The 19,434-nt window shown below is 41.7% G+C and overlaps 2 protein-coding genes across 4 annotated transcripts in view; one reads left to right on the forward strand and one right to left on the reverse strand.

The window, feature by feature from the left end:
• The window catches only part of MACC1 (MET transcriptional regulator MACC1), a 265,107-nt gene that overhangs the window by 195,758 nt on the left and 49,915 nt on the right, over nucleotides 1-19,434 (reverse strand).
• ITGB8 (integrin subunit beta 8) overlaps nucleotides 16,946-19,434 on the forward strand; it is a 96,441-nt gene continuing 93,952 nt past the window's right edge. For 2 of the 3 annotated variants that reach the window (XM_007183918.3, XM_057549856.1), the window contains exon 1: nucleotides 16,946-18,218. In XM_007183918.3, the coding sequence (XP_007183980.1) occupies nucleotides 18,092-18,218 (127 nt within the window). In that variant the 5' untranslated portion in view covers nucleotides 16,946-18,091. The remainder of the gene's footprint in view (nucleotides 18,219-19,434) is intronic. The other variant, XM_007183921.2, reaches the window with a different exon arrangement.

Genomic DNA, 19,434 nt, shown 5'->3' on the forward strand with positions numbered 1-19,434 from the left:
TTTGCAGGATACAAAAGTAACATACAGAAAAAGACTGCATTTCCACACACTAACAACAGAAGATGAGAAAGAGGAATTAAGGAAACAATCCCATTTACCATCACATCGAAAAGAATAAAATACCTAGGAATAAACCTACCTAAGGAGGCAAAAGACCTGTACTCAGAAAACTACAAGATACTGATGAAAGAAACTGAGGATGACACAATCAGCTGGAAAGATATACCGTGTTCTTGGATTGGAAGAATCAATATTGTGAAACTGAGTATACTACCCAAGGCAATCTACAGATTCAACGCAATCCCTATCAAATTACCAATGGCATTTTTACAGAACTAGAACAAAATTTTTTTAATTTGTATGGAAACACAAAGGACCCCAAATAGTCAAAGTAATCTTCAGAAAGGATAACAAGTTTAGATTTGTATTTTGGAAGGAAAACTCTCATAGCACTGTGGCAATGAGGTGGCTGGGAGTTCAAGATAAGGATGAGAAAAGCCTGAACTAAGGCAGCAGTAAAGAAATAAAATAGGAAGCAAAAGACTGCAGACACTTCACTAAGGTGGGATTAATAAAATTTGTTAACTAATGAAAGACAGGGGTTATGCAGTACATATCTTTAAGACAGAACAGTAATACCTAGGGCACACCTAAAATCATGATAATATTCTTTGCTACTTTAGCTTTAAAAAGCATTCTTCTAGTGACCAAAATATCGTTTGCATTTTTGTTGTTGTTGTTGTGATTTCTATCATACTGAAATGTGCATCTTTATAAATAACTTTATTATATTTCTGAATCTTTAGGGGGCTAATTTTCCAGATATAAAATTAGTGTTTCAGATATTTTAAAGATTTATTACATGCTGTCAACGGATTGTAAGAAAGTTTGAGCCAATTTACCATTCTAAGATTAATGAGTTCCTATTTCAGCCTTCTTTTGTTAGATTAAGTATTGTCATTTAAAAATTCTTTGAGCATTTAATGGGTAAAAATGGCATCTCAGTTTTTTTTTTTTTTTCAAACATCTTTATTGAAGTATAATTGCCTTACAATAGTGTGTTAGCATCTGCTTTATAACAAAGTGAATCTGTTATACATATACAATATGTTCCCATTTCTCTTCCCTCTTGCATCTCCCTCCCTCCCACCCTCCCCATCCCACCCCTCTAGGTGGTCACAAAGCACCGAGCTGATCTCCCTGTGCTATGCGGCTGCTTCCCACTAGCTATCTATTTTACATTTGGTAGTGTATATATGTCCATGACACTCTCTTACCCTGTCACATCTCACCCCACCCCCTCCCCATATCCTCAAGTCCATTCTCTAGTAGGTCTGTGTCTTTATTCCCGTCTTGCCACTAGGTTCTTCATGGCCTTTTTTTTTTTTTTTTCCCTTAGATTCCATATATATGTGTTAGCATACTGTATTTGTTTTTCTCTTTCTGACTTACTTCACTCTGTATGACAGACTCTAACTCCATCCACCTCATTACAAATACCTCCATTTCATTTCTTTTTATGGCTGAGTAATATTCCATTGTATATATGTGCCACATCTGCTTTATCCATTCATCTGTCGATGGACATTTAGGTTGCTTCCATGTCCTGGCTATTGTAAATAGAGCTGCAATGAACATTTTGGTACATGACTCTTTTTGACCTATGGTTTTCTCAGGGTATATGCCCAGTAGTGGGATTGCTGGGTCGTATGGTAGTTCTATTTGTAGTTTTTTAAGGAACCTCCATACTGTTCTCCATAGTGGCTGTATCAATTTACATTCCCACCAACAGTGCAAGAGTGTTCCCTTTCCTCCACACCCTCTCCAGCATTTATTGTTTCTAGATTTTTTGATGATGGCCATTCTGACCGGTGTGAGATGATATCTCATTGTAGTTTTGATTTGCATTTCTCTAATGATTAATGATGTTGAGCATTCTTTCATGTGTCTGTAGGCCATCTGTATATCTTCTTTGGAGAAATGTCTATTTAGATCTTCTGCCCATTTTTGGATTGGGTTGTTCGTTTTTTTGTTATTGAGCTGCATGAGCTGCTTGTAAATCTTGGAGATTAATCCTTTGTCAGTTGCTTCATTTGCAAATATTTTCTCCCATTCTGAGGGTTGTCTTTTGGTCTTGTTTATGGTTTCCTTTGCTGTGCAAAAGCTTTTCAGTTTCATTAGGTCCCATTTGTTTATTTGTGTTCTTATTTCCATTTCTCTGGGAGCTGGGTCAAAAAGAATCTTGCTGTGATGTATGTCATAGAGTGTTCTGCCTATGTTTTCCTCTAAGAGTTTGATAGTGTCTGCCCTTACACTTAGGTCTTTAATCCATTTTGAGTTTATTTTTGTGCATGGTGTCAGGGAGTGTTCTAATTTCATACTTTTACATGTTCCTGTCCAATTTTCCCAGCACCACTTATTGAAGAGGCTGTCTTTTCTCCACTGTATATGCTTGCCTCCTTTATCAAAGATAAGTTGACCTTATGTGTGTGGGTTTATCTCTGGGCTTTCTATCCTGTTCCATTGATCTATATTTCTGTTTTTGTGCCAATACCAAACTGTCTTGATTACTGAAGCTTTGTAATATAGTCTGAAGTCAGGGAGCCTGATTCCCCCAGCTCCATTTTTCGTTCTCAAGATTGCTTTGGCTATTCGGGGTCTTTTGTGTTTCCATACAAATTGTGAAATTTTTTGTTCTAGTTCTGTGAAAAATGCCAGTGGTAGTTTGATAGGGATTGCATTGAATCTGTAGATTGCTTTGGGTAGTAGAGACATTTTCACAATGTTGATTCTTCCAATCCAGGAACATGGTATATCTCTCCATCTATTTGTATCATCTTTAATTTCTTTCATCAGTGTCTTATAATTTTCTGCATACAGGTCTTTTGTCTCCTTAGGTAGGTTTATTCCTAGATATTTTATTCTTTTTGTTGCAATGGTAAATGGGAGTGTTTTCTTAATTTCACTTTCAGATTTTTCGTCATTAGTGTATAGAAATGCAAGAGATTTCTGTGCATTAATTTTGTATCCTGCTACTTTACCAAATTCATTGATTAGCTCTAGGAGTTTTCTGGTAGCATCTTGAGGATTCTCTATGTATAGTATCATGTCATCTGCAAATAGTGACAGCTTTACTTCTTCTTTTCCGATTTGGATTCCTTTTATTTCTTTGTCTTCCCTGATTGCTGTGGCTAGGACTTCCAGAACTATGTTGAATAATAGTGGTGAGAGTGGGCAACCTTGTCTTCTTCCTGATCTTAGTGGAAATGGTTTCAGTTTTTCACCATTGAGGACAATGTTGGCTGTGGGTTTGTCATATATGGCCTTTATTATGTTGAGGAAAGTTCCCTCTATGCCTACTTTCTGCAGGGCTTTTATCATAAATGGGTGTTGAATTTTGTCAAAAGCTTTCTCTGCATCTATTGAGATGATCATATGGTTTTTCTCCTTCAATTTGTTAATATGGTGTATCACATTGATTGATTTGCGTATATTGAAGAATCCTTGCATTCCTGGGATAAACCCCACTTGATCATGGTGTATGATCCTTTTAATGTGCTGTTGGATTCTGTTTGCTAGTATTTTGTTGAGGATTTTTGCATCTATGTTCATCAGTGATATTGGCCTGTAGTTTTCTTTCTTTGTGACATCTTTGTCTGGTTTTGGTATCAGGGTGATGGTGGCCTCGTAGAATGAGTTTGGGAGTGTTCCTCCCTCTGCTATATTTTGGAAGAGTTTGAGAAGGATAGGTGTTAGCTCTTCTCTAAATGTTTGATAGAATTCGCCTGTGAAGCCATCTGGTCCTGGGCTTTTGTTTGTTGGAAGGTTTTTAATCACAGTTTCAATTTCAGTGCTTGTGATTGGTCTGTTCATATTTTCTATTTCTTCCTGGTTCAGTCTCGGCAGTTTGTGCATTTCTAAGAATCTGTCCATTTCTTCCAGGTTGTCCATTTTATTGGCATATAGTTGCTTGTAGTAATCTCTCATGATCTTTTGTATTTCTGCAGTGTCAGTGGTTACTTCTCCTTTTTCATTTCTAATTCTATTGATCTGAGTCTTCTCCCTTTTTCTCTTGATGAGTCTGGCTAATGGTTTATCAATTTTGTTTATCTTCTCAAAGAACCAGCTTTTAGTTTCATTGATTTTTGCTATTGTTTCCTTCATTTCTTTTTCATTTATTTCTGACCTGATCTTTATAATTTCTTTCCTTCTGCTGGCTTTGGGGTTTTTTTGTTCTTCTTTCTCTAATTGCTTTAGGTGCAAGGTTAGGTTGTTTATTCGAGATGTTGCCTGTTTCTTGAGGTAGGCTTGTATTGCTATAAACTTCCCTCTTAGCACTGCTTTTGCTGTGTCCCATAGGTTTTGGGTCGTCGTGTCTCCATTGTCATTTGTTTCTAGGTATTTTTTGATTTCCCCTTTGATTTCTTCAGTAATCACTTCGTTATTAAGTAATGTATTGTGTAGTCTCCATGTGTTTGTATTTTTTACAGATCTTTTCCTGTAATTGATATCTAGTCTCATAGCGTTGTGGTCGGAAAAGATACTTGATACGATTTCAATTTTCTTAAATTTACCAAGGCTTGATTTGTGACCCAAGATATGATCTATCCTGGAGAATGTTCCATGAGCACTTGAGAAAAATGTGTATTCTGTTGTTTTTGGGTGGAATGTCCTATAAATATCAATTAAGTCCATATTGTTTAATGTATCATTTAAAGCTTGTGTTTCCTTATTTATTTTCATTTTGGATGATCTGTCCATTGGTGAAAGTGGGGTGTTAAAGTCCCCTACTATGATTGTGTTGCTGTCAATTTCCCCTTTCATGGCTGTTAGTATTTGCCTTATGTATTGAGGTGCTCCTATGTTGGGTGCATAAATATTTACAATTGTTATACCTTCCTCTTGGATCGATCCCTTGATCATTATATAGTGTCCTTCTTTGTCTCTTGTAATAGTCTTTATTTTAAAGTCTATTTTGTCTGATATGAGAATTGCTACTCCAGCTTTCTTTTGATTTCCATTTGCATGGAATATCTTTTTCCATCCCCTCACTTTCAGTCTGTATGTGTCCCTAGGTCTGAAGTGGGTCTCTTGTAGACAGCATATGTATGGGTCTTGTTTTTGTATCCATTCAGCCAGCCTGTGTCTTTTGGTGGGAGCATTTAATCCATTTACATTCAAGGTAATTATCGATATGTATGTTCCTATTCCCATTTTCTTAAATGTATTGGGTTTGTTATTGTAGGTGTTTTCCTTCTCTTGTGTTTCTTGCCTAGAGAATTTCCTTTAGCATTTGTTGTAAAGCTGGTTTGGTGGTGCTGAACTCTCTCAGCTTTTGCTTGTCTGTAAAGGTTTTAATTTCTCCATCGAATCTGAATGAGATCCTTGCTGGGTAGAGTAATCTTGGTTGTAGGTTTTTCTCCTTCATGACTTTAAGTATATCCTGCCACTCCCTTCTGGCTTGCAGAGTTTCTGCTGAGAGATCAGATGTTAACCTTATGGGGATTCCCTTGTGTGTTATTTGTTTTTTTTTCCCTTGCTGCCTTTAATATGTTTTCCTTATATTTAATTTTTGACAGTTTGATTAATATGTGTCTTGGCGTGTTCCTCCTTGGGTTTATCCTGTATGGGACTCTCTGTGCTTCCAGGACTTGATTAACTATTTCCTTTCCCATATTAGGGAAGTTTTCAACTATAATCTCTTCAAAAATTTTCTCAGTCCCTTTCTTTTTCTCTTCTTCTTCTGGTACCCCTATAATTCGAATGTTGGCATGTTTAATGTTGTCCCAGAGGTCCCTGAGACTGTCCTCAGTTCTTTTCATTCTTTTTTCTTTATCCTGCTCTGTAGTAGTTATTTCCACCATTTTATCTTCCAGGTCACTTATCCTTTCTTCTGCCTCAGTTATTCTACTATTGATCCCATCTAGAGTATTTTTAATTTCATTTATTGTGTTTTTCATCATTGCTTGGTTCCTCTTTAGTTCTTCTACATCCTTGTTAAATGTTTCTTGCATTTTGTCTATTCTGTTTCCAAGATTTTGGATCATCCTTACTATCATTATTCTGAATTCTTTTTCAGGTAGACTACCTATTTCCTCTTCATTTGTTAAGTCCAGTGTGTTTTGAGCCTGCTCCTTCATCTGCTGTGTGTTTTTCTGTCGTCTCATTTTGCCTATCTTACTGTGTTTGGGGTCTCCTTTTCACAGGCTGCAGGTTCGTAGTTCCCGTTGTTTTTGGTATCTGTCCCCAGCGGCTAAGGTTGGTTCAGTGGGTTGTGTAGGCTTCCTGGTGGAGGGAACTAGTGCCTGAGTTCTGGTGGATGAGGCTAGATCTTGTCTTTCTGGTGGGCACGTCCACGTCTGGTGGTGTATTTTGTGGTGTCTGTGGCCTTATTATGATTTTAGGCAGCCTCTCTGCCAATGGATGGGGTTGTGTTCCTGTCTAGCTAGTTGTTTGGCATAGGATGTCCAGCACTGTAGCTTGCTGGTCATCGAGTGAAGCTGGGTCTTGATGTTGAGATGGAGATCTCTGGGAGATTTTTGCCGTTTGGTATTACGTGGAGCTGGGAGGTCTCTTGTGGACCAGTGTTCTGAAGTTGGCTCTCCCACCTCAGAGGCACGGCCCTGATGCCTGGCTGGAGCACCAAGAGCCTTTCGTCCACACGGCTCAGAGTAAAAGGGAGAAAAAATAGAAAGAAAGAAAGAAAGAAAGAGGCTATAATATAGTGAAGTAAAATAAAGCTATTGTAAAGCAAAGCTATACAGACAAAATCTCACCCAGAAGCATATACATATACACTCACAAAAAAAAGGAAAAGGGGAAAAATTAATATCTCCTGCTCCCAGAGTCCACCTCCTGAATTTGGGATGATTCGTTGTCTATTCAGGTATTCAGCAGGTGCAGGCACATCACGTTGTTTGTGGAGCTTTAATCCGCTGCTTCTGAGGCTGCTGGGAGAGATTTCCCCTTCTCTTCCCTGTTCGCACAGCTCCTGGGGTTCAGCTTTGGATTTGGACCCGCCTCTGCGTGTAGGTCGCCTGAGGGCGTCTGTTCCCCGCCCAGACAGGACGGGGTTAAAGGAGCAGCTGCCTCGGGGGCTCTGGGTCACCCAGGCCGTGGGGAGGGAGGGGTACAGAGGAGGCGGGGCGAGCCTGCGGCGGCCGAGGCCGGCGTGACGTTGCACCAGCTCGAGGCGCGCAGTGCGTTCTCCCGGGGATGTTGTCCCCGGATCCCGGGACCCTGGCAGTGGCGGGCTGCACAGGCTCCCGGGACGGGAGGTGTGGAGAGTGACCTGTGCTCACACACAGGCTTTTTGGAGGCGGCAGCAGCAGCCCCAGCGTCTCACGCCCGTCTCTGGGGTCCGCGCTGATCGCCGTGGCTTGCGCCCTTCCCTGGAGTTCGTTTAGGTGGCGCTCTGAATCCCCTCTCCTTGCGCGCAGCGAAACAAAGAGGCAAGAAAAAGTCTCTTGCCTCTTCGGCAGCTGCAGACCTTTTCCCGGTCTCCCTCCCGGCTAGCTGTGGTGCGCCAACCCCTTCAGGCTGTGTTCACGCCGCCAGCCCCAGTCCTCTCCCTGCGATCCGACCGCAGCCGGAGCCTCAGCTCCCAGCCCTGCCCGCCCCGGCGGGGGAGCAGACAAGCCTCTCGGGCTGGTGAGCGCCGCTCGGCGCCGAGCCTCTGTGCGGGAGTCTCTCCGATTTTCCCTCTGCACCCCTGTTGCTGTGGGATCCGCGCTGATAGCCGCGGCTCGCGCCCTTCTCTGGAGTTCGTTTAGGCGGCGCTCTGAATCCCCTCTCCTTGCCCGCCGCGAGACAAAGAGGCAAGAAAAAGTCTCTTGCCTCTTCGGCAGCTGCAGACTTTTTCCCGGACTTCTTCCGGGCTAGCTGTGGTGCGCTAACCCCTTCAGGCTGTGTTCACGCCGCCAGCCCCAGTCCTCTCCCTGCGATCCGACCGCAGCCCGAGCCTCAGCTCCCAGCCCCGCCCGCCCCGGCGGGGGAGCAGACAAGCCTCTCGGGCTGGTGAGCGCCGCTCGGCACCGAGCCTCTGTGCGGGAGTCTCTCCGATTTTCCCTCTGCGCCCCTGTTGCTGTGGGATCCGCGCTGATAGCCGCGGCTCGCGCCCTTCTCTCAGTTTTTTTTTTTTTTTTTACAAGTCATAAATTTTATTAGAAGTTGAGTATCTGTTAATTAGCAGGCAGCTATACCACTTAACTATAAAGCCACTACAATTCAAACATTGTAGCATTACTACATGAATGAACACAAATACAAATTAAACAGAAAAGAATATCCACAAATAGTTCTAAGTATGTCTGGGAAGTTTGTGATAAAGTCAAGTTATAATCTTTAAAATTGATGCTTAGAAAACTACACACCCATTGAAAACTAAAGTCTGTACCTCACACTACATACCAAAAGAAATTACACCAGTTGCACACGTAAGAAGCTTGCAAGTTGCCACTTTACCCTAACAAGATGCATCTCAGTTTTTTAATTAGTATTTTTTGGATAGCTGATGGCACTGAACTGCCATGTTTTTAAGCAATTGTATTTCCTATCCTTGAATCATATGCTGATGCTTTCTGCATATATATATCTATTGTAGACTAAATGTTTTCTTATCCATTTGTATGGGCATATTCTGTGTTAAGTATTTTTACCCTTTTTTGAAATATTTATGAACACCTAAGTTTTAAAGAAATCATATCAAATTTGTTGATTTGTTCTTTTGAAATTGGATACATTATTTTTACATTTAGAAAGAACTTTTATTACCAACACCAGAAAACAATTATATGTATATAGTTTTGAAGTTTTACACTAAGCTCTTTAATCCATCATGAATGCATTTTGGTATAAAGTAAGTTTCTAGTATAAAATAGGTAAGCAACAGGATATATTCTACAGCCCATGGACGTATAGCCACTATTTTGTAATAACTTTAAATGGAGTATAATATATAAAAATATTGAATCACTATGGTGTACACATGAAACTAATATAATACTGTAAATCAACTATACTTAAAGAAAAAAAGAAAAAAAGACTTAGTTACAGATGGAAAAATAAAAATAAAAAAATAAAATAAATTTCTAAATTCATGTTGGTTGTTTTCCAAATAACTCACATTGTCACATCACTATTTATTAAATTTTTTATTCTCTCTACATTGATATTCAAAGCATATCTTGTGTTATATTAAATCATCATTGATAGTACAGCCTACATCTGAGCTATTCTATTTACCAACTCAGTCATCTTTTTTTTTTATTATTATATATTACTTCCAAATCAGATTATAATATCTTTGAGAAAAGGGACTGGGTTTTACTAATGCTTGTAATTTCCATAGGACCTATCACTTTACACATAGTAAACGTTCAATAAATATTGACATATCTATTAAATGAATGTTTAAATTGAATATCCTGTGCCTAATTTACAAAGAATTTCCTCACCATGTTAAAAGGTCACATTCTTCAAGGTGAAACATGAAGTAATTTTGAAATTGGAGAACAGGGCTGAGAATGGAAGCATTCCAAGTATAAAAATGCCATGTGAATTTGATTAGAATAATTTAAATTTTGTAGTGACTTCATTCTCCAGAGGCGATGTGATCATGAGAAAATACTGAGAGAGAGAATTTTAGTTGTGGGCTTACTCTGAATTACTGAAGTTCAGAAAGGCCTTTAGCTGTATAGTGATGCGCAAATCAGTCCACATACCACCATGGCTCAACAGATGAACTATGTCAATGGTGAAATGTTGTCTTTACAATGTCTGCTGATACTTTTATTTGGGAGAACCAGCTGTGGATCCTTAACATTGTTATACATTTAGAGCACTGAGCAATAAAGCAATGATATTTAAAACATATTACATATTCATTTCCCCTCCTGACTACGTATAAGTTTAAACATGTTAAATTTTAAATAAAGGGCAGTATTAAGTATGTTGTCCCTGTCATGTACAAATATGTGAAGCTTTCATATAGTTAGTTATCTGTCAAACTATACAGGATGACTTCAGGCTGAAAAGATTGCGGAACAATCTTTTTGATTAAGGAGACATAAAACTAGGCTGTCATAAAGAATGCTAGGATTACAGGCTTCTATATAAAGACATGCTCACTACATCTATTAATGTGGGTAAAGAATTGTATAGTTACCAGAAAAGGAAAGTTATGTATTCAGCAAAACCAAAGATATTTGATGTTATTTTTATGACAATATGCAAGTCTTGAAATAAGTATTTATGCATTTTCAATGTTGTTTACATTGTGAAATTAAAGTAACCTAAATTACCATCCCCAAAACCCTTGGCATAATGTATGGTGAATTCTAACATGTTTCATTCTCCTTTGATTCTCATAATAATCTTACTTAGTAGTGTGTATGTGTGTGTGTGTGTGTGTGTGTGTGTGTTTTAATAGACTTTACTTTTTAGAGTAGTTTTATGTTCCTTACGTTCCCAGCAAAATTGAATGGAAAAGTACAGAGTTCCCTTTCGCTCCTTACCCTCCCATATTTTGCTTCCCCCACTATCAAAATCCCATATCACAGCAGTACGCTTATAACAATGGATGAACCTACACTGACATACCATTATCACCCAAAGTCCATAGTTTACATTAGAGTTCACTCTTGATGTTGTACATTCTATGGGTTTTAACAATTGTACAATGACATATATCTACCACTGCAGTATTATACAGAGTAGTTTCACTGCTCTAAAATTCTCCTGTGCTCCATCGATTTACCCTTCCCTCCCCTCTTAACCTGGCAACCATCTTTTTCCTGTCTCCATACTTTCGTCTTTTCTAGAATATCATATAGTTGGAATCATAGAGTATGTAGCCTTTTCACATTGCCTTCTTTTCTTAGCAACATACGTTTAAGGTTTCTCCATGTCTTTTCATGGCTTGATAGCTCAGTTCTTTTTAGTGCTGAATAATATTCCATTGTCTGGATGTACCCCCTTGTATTTATCCATTCACCTCCTGAAGGACATCCTGGTTGCTTCCAACTTTTAGCAATTATAAATAAAGCTGCTGTAAACGTCCCAAGTGCAGATTTTTGTGTGGAGATAAGTTTTCAACTCCTTTTGGTAAATACCAAAGAGTGCAAGTGATGGATTATATGGTAAGAGTGTGTTTAGTTTTGTAAGAAATCACCAAACTCTTCTAAAATGGCTGTACCATTTTGCATTCCCCCCAGTACTGAGTGAGGGTTTCTGTTGCTCCACATCCTCACCAGCATTTGGTAGTGTCAGTGTTTGGGATTTTGGCCATTCTAATAGAAGTGTAGTAGTATCTTGTTTTAATTTGCAATTTTGGTAGCTATTTTAATTTTATCACTGTATAAATGAATAAACTCAATCTCAGGGAGGTTAAGTAACTTGCCCATGATTCTACAGCTACTAAGTAGCAAATTAAAAATTAGTGTGTACAGATTCCAAAGCCCTTGTGTTTTTTATTCTGCAGGTTGCCTTATAGCTAGACAAGAATAAAATTCAAATTCACACACGGAGAACACCATAGAGTAGTTTCCAGGCTCATTATTACTCGTTTTAGTTTAGGTTCCTCCAGAGGAGGACCCTGAGACAAGATAGTATCAGGGAACAGTGGAGAAAGGAAGGAGGGGAAGGCAGTGAATGAAGGATGTTTGAATACAGTTATCCCTGTGGGCAACTGCAGCTTACTCCTACAGGGAACCTAGGGAAATAGTGCTCAGTATTACTCAAAATATAGTGTGTGACAGAACCAGTCCTTGAACTATTTAAGACGCACCCAGGAAAAAGAATATATAAAAAGTAAAAGTAAGTACTTAGAAACTTCGGTAACAACTTGACATTTTTGTAACATCGATTTTTCTTTTTTTTATTTTTTAAATTTATTCTATTTTATCATTCATTTTTGGCCGTATTGGGTCTTTGTTGCTACGCACGGGCTTTCTCTAGTTGCGGCGAGCGGGGGCTGCTCTTCGTTGTGGTGCACAGGCTTCTCATTGTGGTGGCTTCTCTTGTTGCGGAGCATGGGCTCTAGGCACTTGGGCTTCAGTAGGTGTGGGACACAGGCTCAGTAGTTGTGGCGTGCGGGCTTAGTTGCTCCACGGCATGTGGGATCTTCCTGGACCAGGGCTTGAACCCGTGTCCCCTGAATTGGCAGGCAGATTCTTAACCACTGCGCCACCAGGGAAGCCCCAACATCCATTTTTCTAATAATTCGTTTTATTTTTTTCCAATCCATGATGGATTGAAAATGAAAAACTGGTCCAAAAATAGTTTGAGAAGCACTAGTATGGAACACAAGGCCCAAAGTGATTCCTTTCAAGGAGCAAGGGAGCTGGGGTATTTATACCTCACTTCCCATCAGGTCAGTCCTTGTTTGAGACAGTGTCCAGAAGTGTTCATTTCCCAGCACTTCTGCCTGGGTGGAATGAAGTGGTATGCCCAGAGGGACACATGAATGTCAACAGTAGTGTCTACTAGAGAGTCTGTCAATGAAAAATTTCACTAAGCTAATTAATCTAAACATCATCACATCTCTATAATCATACTGATAATGAGTTAAAGGCTAAATAAGCATTAATTTGCTACATGCTATATACAGAAGGATAACAGAAAGCTAGAATTTGACTATGCACAGATAAAATGTTTCATTCAAAAGCACCCATGAAAATAACTAATACTGCCAACCAAAGCATTGGTTAGTGGGTAGGGTAGCTAAATTAAAGCTGCATCATTACCTAAAATTCAACTCTAATGCAAAGCAGTAGTCCATGGAATTCAGGATATGTGAGTAATGAGCATCTGTCACTTTACAGGGCTTCCTTCATCAACCTAAGATAATTTTGTGTCATCTTGTTGGAAAATAGTATTTTATTTTCCACTAAGGAAGCCAAAGGCAAGAGCTCCTCCTTCCTTCTCTCCACTCCCAGAAAGCCAGGGGACTGGCATGTGAAGAAAGTTCTGAAAATTAGATATTCTCAACCAGGATTCTGAATCTTAAGCAAGTGGTCCAAAGATGAAAGTATGATTAGAGAGCATTCCTATTTTTTGGAGACTTACTGCTACTGCTTATGCCTTCCTTGGTTCCTGGCCTTATTTAATCCTGGTCTCTCAGCCTCCTGCTAATTCTGTGAGCTCCCAATTTCCTTCCAATAGTTTCCTTTTTTTACTTAAGACAGTTACAGTCTAACTCTTACTTGAAACCAAAAGTCATCACTGATATGAGGTGGTGGTGAAGAATCAGAGCTCTGATTCATGCTTGCTCAGTAATTCTCTTGAAGAAGTGAGGTCAGTCTCTTCATCAACCTGGTTTTTAGTTTCCACATTTCTACAGTAGTATTAGTTCAGCAGTGTGCTTTATGTAAAATTAGTCTGTGAGATGGTCTCTGAATAAAGGATTCTTCCTTTGGAGAATCCAATTGCATGTTAGCCTATTTAAGTTCCTAAAAAATTCTCCAGCAAAGGATTTAACTTAACTTTAACCCAGCATTTCCTAAACTTAATCATGGAAGTCTTATTTCTGAAAATATTAACATCTCACACAGTTATTCATCCATAGAATACCTTGGAAAGAGGCATTGGCTCCAGCAGTTAATTTTTCTTTGACTTTGCACCTGACACTGGAGTTTATCACTAAGCACGCATGACACCTTTGAGGAGTCTCTGCATTAATCCATTATGGCAGGGGTTCTTAAACCGCAGTACATAAAGAAGTATTTCAGAAGTTTGTAATAATGCATATTGCTGGGCATCACACCGGATCTATGAATTCAGAATCTCCTGGAATAGAGTAAGGAATCACTCTACAGGTGACTATGTTGTAGGCAGTCCTCAGTTCACAGTATAAGGAACACTACTTTCTGTAAAGTACCTCCTGAACCTCCTGATGGCTTACATTCTTTATCATTGGAAGAATCTAGAAGTCATAGTCATAATACTATATCCCACTGGCTTGATCATTCAGATCATTCATCTCCTAAAAGCTGTAGATGAAGCAAGTTCATAGACAACTTGTGAACATCAGCTTAAAACCTCTGAATAAAACTTTGAAAATCTCTGATCCAACTTCAGAAAGATACAATATTAAAGTGTGAATATGGTTTCAGCTGTAACTATGGGGTCAATAATTTGGACAAAATCTAGTTAAAGGTTGAACACACACTAAAAGGAGCAGTCAGTCTCTCAGATGTCTCTCTCACTCCTGTTAACTGTCTATATAGCTTATTCATTTCTCACCATAAACTATTAGTGAGAAATCAAGGTTAAAGGAGTAGTAGGTCAGAAACTTAATTCATCCAATTTTATGACATTAGCAACTAAAAGATTCTGATGATAGGAAGCCTGAAATGAATAGCTAAAATGTTATTTTTAGACTATCTGTGAATTTCATTTGCTCTCATTAACACAAATGATGAAAAATCAGCTGTCAGAAATTTCAAAGCAAGACAGCAGAACACGAAAGAAACAAAAATTACTCAAGTCACCATCTTCTGGAACATTTTTTTCTCTGTTAGAATTCTTCAGGTAATATATGAAGAGAATAATAGTACATTTCTTCACAATATCCTGTACATTTTCTTACAGGAAAAAGGACGAGTTGTGGTGACATTTTTGTTGTTGTTGTTGGAAACAAGCAAACTTTTTGCTCCTGGGCCACTAGTTATATTTACTGTAAGAAACCCTTACAGATGATTTGCAAGATTCAGGAGAATTCCCTTTTGTCTTTACAGCCCCAAATGTACATATAATTTGTTAGTAAATAATTTGCAAGGATCATAGTCTCACAGCTGCAATATTCTCTTATTTTATTTTGATAATCAGAATTATAGCCTCTTTGCAACTGGGGAGTGACGATATATGGAGGTGTGCTTATTCCTCAACATCTTCATAAAACTGGTATACCGACATATATTTGCCTGGGCTTCATATAACACAACACAGAATTCTTTCTTTCCAAAGGGCTTCAAAATTTACAAGCTTATCGATTTACAAGCTTTGTTTTATTCCTCTTGCTGCACAGTTGTTTTGGCTTAGTATATAGAATATATCAACATCTAACAATATAGAGTTTAAAAAATTTGTACATACCTTATCATATTTCACGGTTACTTTCATTATTTGCATAAATTTATTTTATTTAATATTGTAACTTCCATTTACATTTCCAACACTAAGAATTAGAGTTAAAAATGTCATGAAACCCTGATGTGATAGTCACTCAACAATGCAGAGTGTACTTACACATACATCCTTATAGGGATTATGGATTGACCTTTTTTCTTTATTGTAGCACTGCACTGTCTCAAGGGTGGCTGCATTCCTTAGGGTTGTGAACTAATCTCTGGAGAATACACATGTTGCCTCACTGAAGAGTCACTAATCAAATCTTGAATATGTTCCTTTTGTGTTCAAATTTCAAATCCTCATCCCCACTCCAGCCATTTTTCAGGATCCTTCCTTTAAGACCACCGAAAGCAAAACTATAGCTGTTCAAACTTGGAACTAAGGAAAGAAAATAAAAAATGAAGCTGGGCTGGATTTAATTCTATGTAGAGCACATTGCCAAGAGTGGAATTACGTTTACAAGCATCAGTTTTTTCAGGTTTGGGTCATTCATTTGGTCTCTCAAAAGGACCTGCTTTGTAGATCCAGGGCACTTGTAATTTTCCAGCTGCGTTCCTGGTTTGCTTAGCTAATCCTGTGGGCCCCAATGTGCAGTCCACACCTGAAAAGGGGGAGTTTTTAATGTCGTGGTTTATTAACCAGGTACTTTCCATTCACGCAGTTAACAATTAGAAAACAGAAAGAAAGAAAAAAAAAAAGAGCGAGAAAGCCTCCTACTTGTTTTTTTACTCCAAATATGGAGATGGAAACTATTAAACAAATAAGAAGGAGGGAAACTCCCGCATATTTCACCTTGACCTGGCTGGAATGCTCTGATGCCTGTAAGAGGCGGTGCTCTATGAAAGAGATCGGGCAGGCTGCTAGTGGAAAAATGAGAGGTCAGACTTTACCACGGGGAACCTCTCCTGCCCCTAGAGGAAAAAGAGAACCATCAGCCTGTGTCTCAGATTGGAAACAGCGCCTTGTTTTCAATCCGGGGGACTGGGTTCCCTCCCTCGGCCTAACGTCGTAGGAATGGGACCCAAGAAGGCGCGCGGCTTCCCCGACAGTTGCCGGGCATAACACCCGCTCCAGGCTTGAACCGAAATTTCTGAACTGCCAACAGGCAGAACGGCCCTCCCACCTCCTCTCCTTAGTCTCACTCTTCTGCTCCGCCGCCCTTTGTAACTTCTTTGTTCCGTTTATTTGGAAGGTGACGCTTAAGGTCAAAAGATCCACCGTGACTGGCAAAAGCCCAGAGCCAGCACCACCAGACCCTGGGAAGAGCAGGGCTGTCCAACTCAGGGCTGAGGCTCCGAGTGGAGAAGGAGCCGTGAGAAATTTCAGCTGCAACTCCGGGTACAGCCCCTGCGGACCGGCCCAACTCTCCAAGGGTTGGGGAGACGCCGAACAGTCTTGGGGTGGGGCAAAGGGTGAGCTCCGAACTCTGCCAGCAAAGTGGGCAGTGCGCACCAGCGGAACAGAGGGTGTTGGGGGCGGGGAGAGGTGCCTGGACTCCACGTAGTCTGTGGCAGCTGCCGAGCAGTGAGTATCTCCCAACAAAGGACCGCGCAGCTTCGGGGTCAGAGGCTGGGGTTTGCGCACAGCTGCCACTCTTGCTGAGCTAGTCTCCGCGCCACCTAGGCGAGCGTTGGGATGCAGGGATTCGGAGAGGAGGGGGAAAGAGAACACGGTGTGAGATTCCTGCTGCGCGGCTACGCATCAGGAGTTCTTGTGAACGATGGGAATGGCAACTCTCAGAGCCAAGGGGAAGAAAAAGAGCTGGAGTGAGCAAAACAAAGAGCGAGTGTGGGCCGCGGTGACTTCATGCCTCACCAATGTCCCGCCCACGCTGCTCCGAGCTGTTGCTGCAGCCGGAGCCTCCGCCGCGCCTGCGGGCGGCCGCGGCAAGGAACTCTGTAGCGTGGGGCGGTTTCCTAGCAACTCGCAGCCCGAACGCGCCTAGCTACCCGCACTTTGGGAGCCCCAACCCTCCCTCCCCACCCCAGCCGGGGGCCGGAGCAGGACCATTCCTCCCCCGCCCCTCGCCAGCCTCGCCTCCTTCTCATCCTCTCCGGGGTGCATCCCAGAGCGCGACAGCTGTCCCGGCTCTGGACGTAGGGACGCCTGAGCAGCCCACTGGGGCCAAAAGGACGAGGGCACGAAGCACCCGCCCCCGTGAAGCCAGGCTCCTGCACCCCTGGGGAACCTCTCCTCCTGTGCTCGCGGCCGTGCGCTCCACTCCCGGTCAAGCAGGGAGCTGCGATGCCTCACTCGGTGTCCGCGGGCGCCGGCGGGGGCTTCTAGGGCGCTCCGGGGCCGCCTCCCCCGGCTGCTGGCACATCAAGCTTCCTCCCTCGCCAACCAGGACGCTGCCTCTTCGACTTTGCCCGCTGCTCAGCTGACGAGGCTGCAAAGTTGCAATTAAGTGAAGTTGGCTTCCCTGCCCACCTGTGGAAGAAGCTCGACCTCATTGATGCGCCATCGACTTTTTTCCCCTTCGGCCTCGCCAGCGTCCCCTCCCACAGATGCAGCATCACCCACTGAATGTACATTAGGCTGGTTTTTCCCCCCAGCTTCGGGCTTTGTTTGGGTTTGATTGTGTTTGGCTCTTCGCTAAGCTGATTTATGCAGCAGAAGCCCCATCGGCTGGAGAGAGACAAAAGCTCTTTTCTTTGTCCCAGAGCGGGCTGCGGAGCCTTTGCTCGCGTCGCCGCCCCGGGCCATTGGCCGTCAGAGGAGGTGCTTCTCGCGGAGATCGCGGGACCAGCCGTGCGGAGCTGGGAGGGCCGCGGGGGCCCTGAAATGCCGAGCTGTGCCCAGGCCGCCGTACCTGCATCGTTTGCTCCGAGCCGCGGGGTCCGCCTGCCGGGCCTGCTGGAAACGTCCTAGCAACACTTGGCACTTCGCGCCCGGGAGCGCGAGCGCGCATCCGGTTAGCAGCCAGGCGGCGGGCGCGGTGCAGTGCGGGCTGCTTTGCATTATGTGCCGCTCGGCCCTGGCTTTTTTTACTGCCACATTAGTCTGCCTGCAAAACTGCAGGCCAGGTCCTGCCCCATTCCTCCGGGCGGCCTGGGTGTTTTCAGTTGTTCTTGGACTGGGCCAAAGTGGTAAGTTGTTTTGTTTTCTTTTGTTTTTTTCCCTTCCTCAAAGGTCTTGGGCTGTCACGAAGAGCATCCCGGCCAGGTAAGCGGCCCGGTGACAGCCTCCATCTGCGGAGAACTTCAGAAGGGTGGGTGTGTGGCGCCGTTCTCCATTGCAGGTGGCCCGAGGGAGGCCAGGTGTCAAGCGTTTCCTCCCTAGAGGGACAGCAATAACTGATTACCTGAGGAGACCCTGTGTGTTGCTGAGGGAGGCAGTTAATAGAATGGAAGTTTGGGAGGGTGGTGGGCCGTATTTACAGAAGCCCGTTTAGGGGTTCTGCCCCGTCCTTGAAGGCATCCTCCTTGAAGGCATCCTTGAAGATGCTCCCCATCTTTCTAGTATGTGGGTCCACTAACCGCTAACTTGCATTTGATTCAAGCCTGAGGATAAATTGGTATAATGAGAGTGAGGGTTCTGTTTTTGAGTCCATGAAAGAAAGGATAGCTGCACACAAGTTTCCTCTACCATAGTGCTCAGCCTGAATGACTTAAACGTATATGAAGAATATATTTGCTTTAAGTCACTGTTTTTTCAGCTCAAGAAACAATTCCTAGCTAACTGATCCCTCAGTGAGATCAATCCTTGAGACCAAGACCCTGAGACAGAACCCAAGAGCAGGATTGACAACTATCAGTCCAGGCAAGCCACTTTTGTCACAACTACCTGATTTGGAGAGGATACTTCTTTATAAAGGATATTGTCCCCTCATTTTACAAATCACAAAGAGAAGCTCAAGTCAAATAGTGTATGAAAAGGTGCTTTGGCACTTCTGAATTAGATGCAAATTTAAGGTAGCAGTACTGGATTGTTAGCAAACAGTAAGACATAAAGTAAGTGATAATAATAATCATGAATTTAGGATGAGTTCTTATTGGTATTAAATGTAGGCCAAATATTTATTTTTGCCAATGCAATGATTATTGCCATACTTTTTGGAACATGTTTACTTTATCTGTGTTTGGTCATTGAGACTTAAATTCTATTAGAGCCTTTCTCTGGCCTCTCCTGTTGAAGGAGAGTTGTAATTGTTCTGTAGATTAAAATGTTCTCCTATGCTTTGAATTGACGAGCCAAATTTCTGCCTGAAGCTAATTAAAACCATCAAGTCATAGCCTTATAAATAAGGGTTTATAATGGAAACATGCTAGCTTCACTTATTGGTTGCATACACAGCTGTCTAAT

The sequence above is a fragment of the Balaenoptera acutorostrata genome, chromosome 7, assembly GCF_949987535.1.
Source record: "Balaenoptera acutorostrata chromosome 7, mBalAcu1.1, whole genome shotgun sequence".
NCBI classification, from domain to species: domain Eukaryota; kingdom Metazoa; phylum Chordata; class Mammalia; order Artiodactyla; family Balaenopteridae; genus Balaenoptera; species Balaenoptera acutorostrata.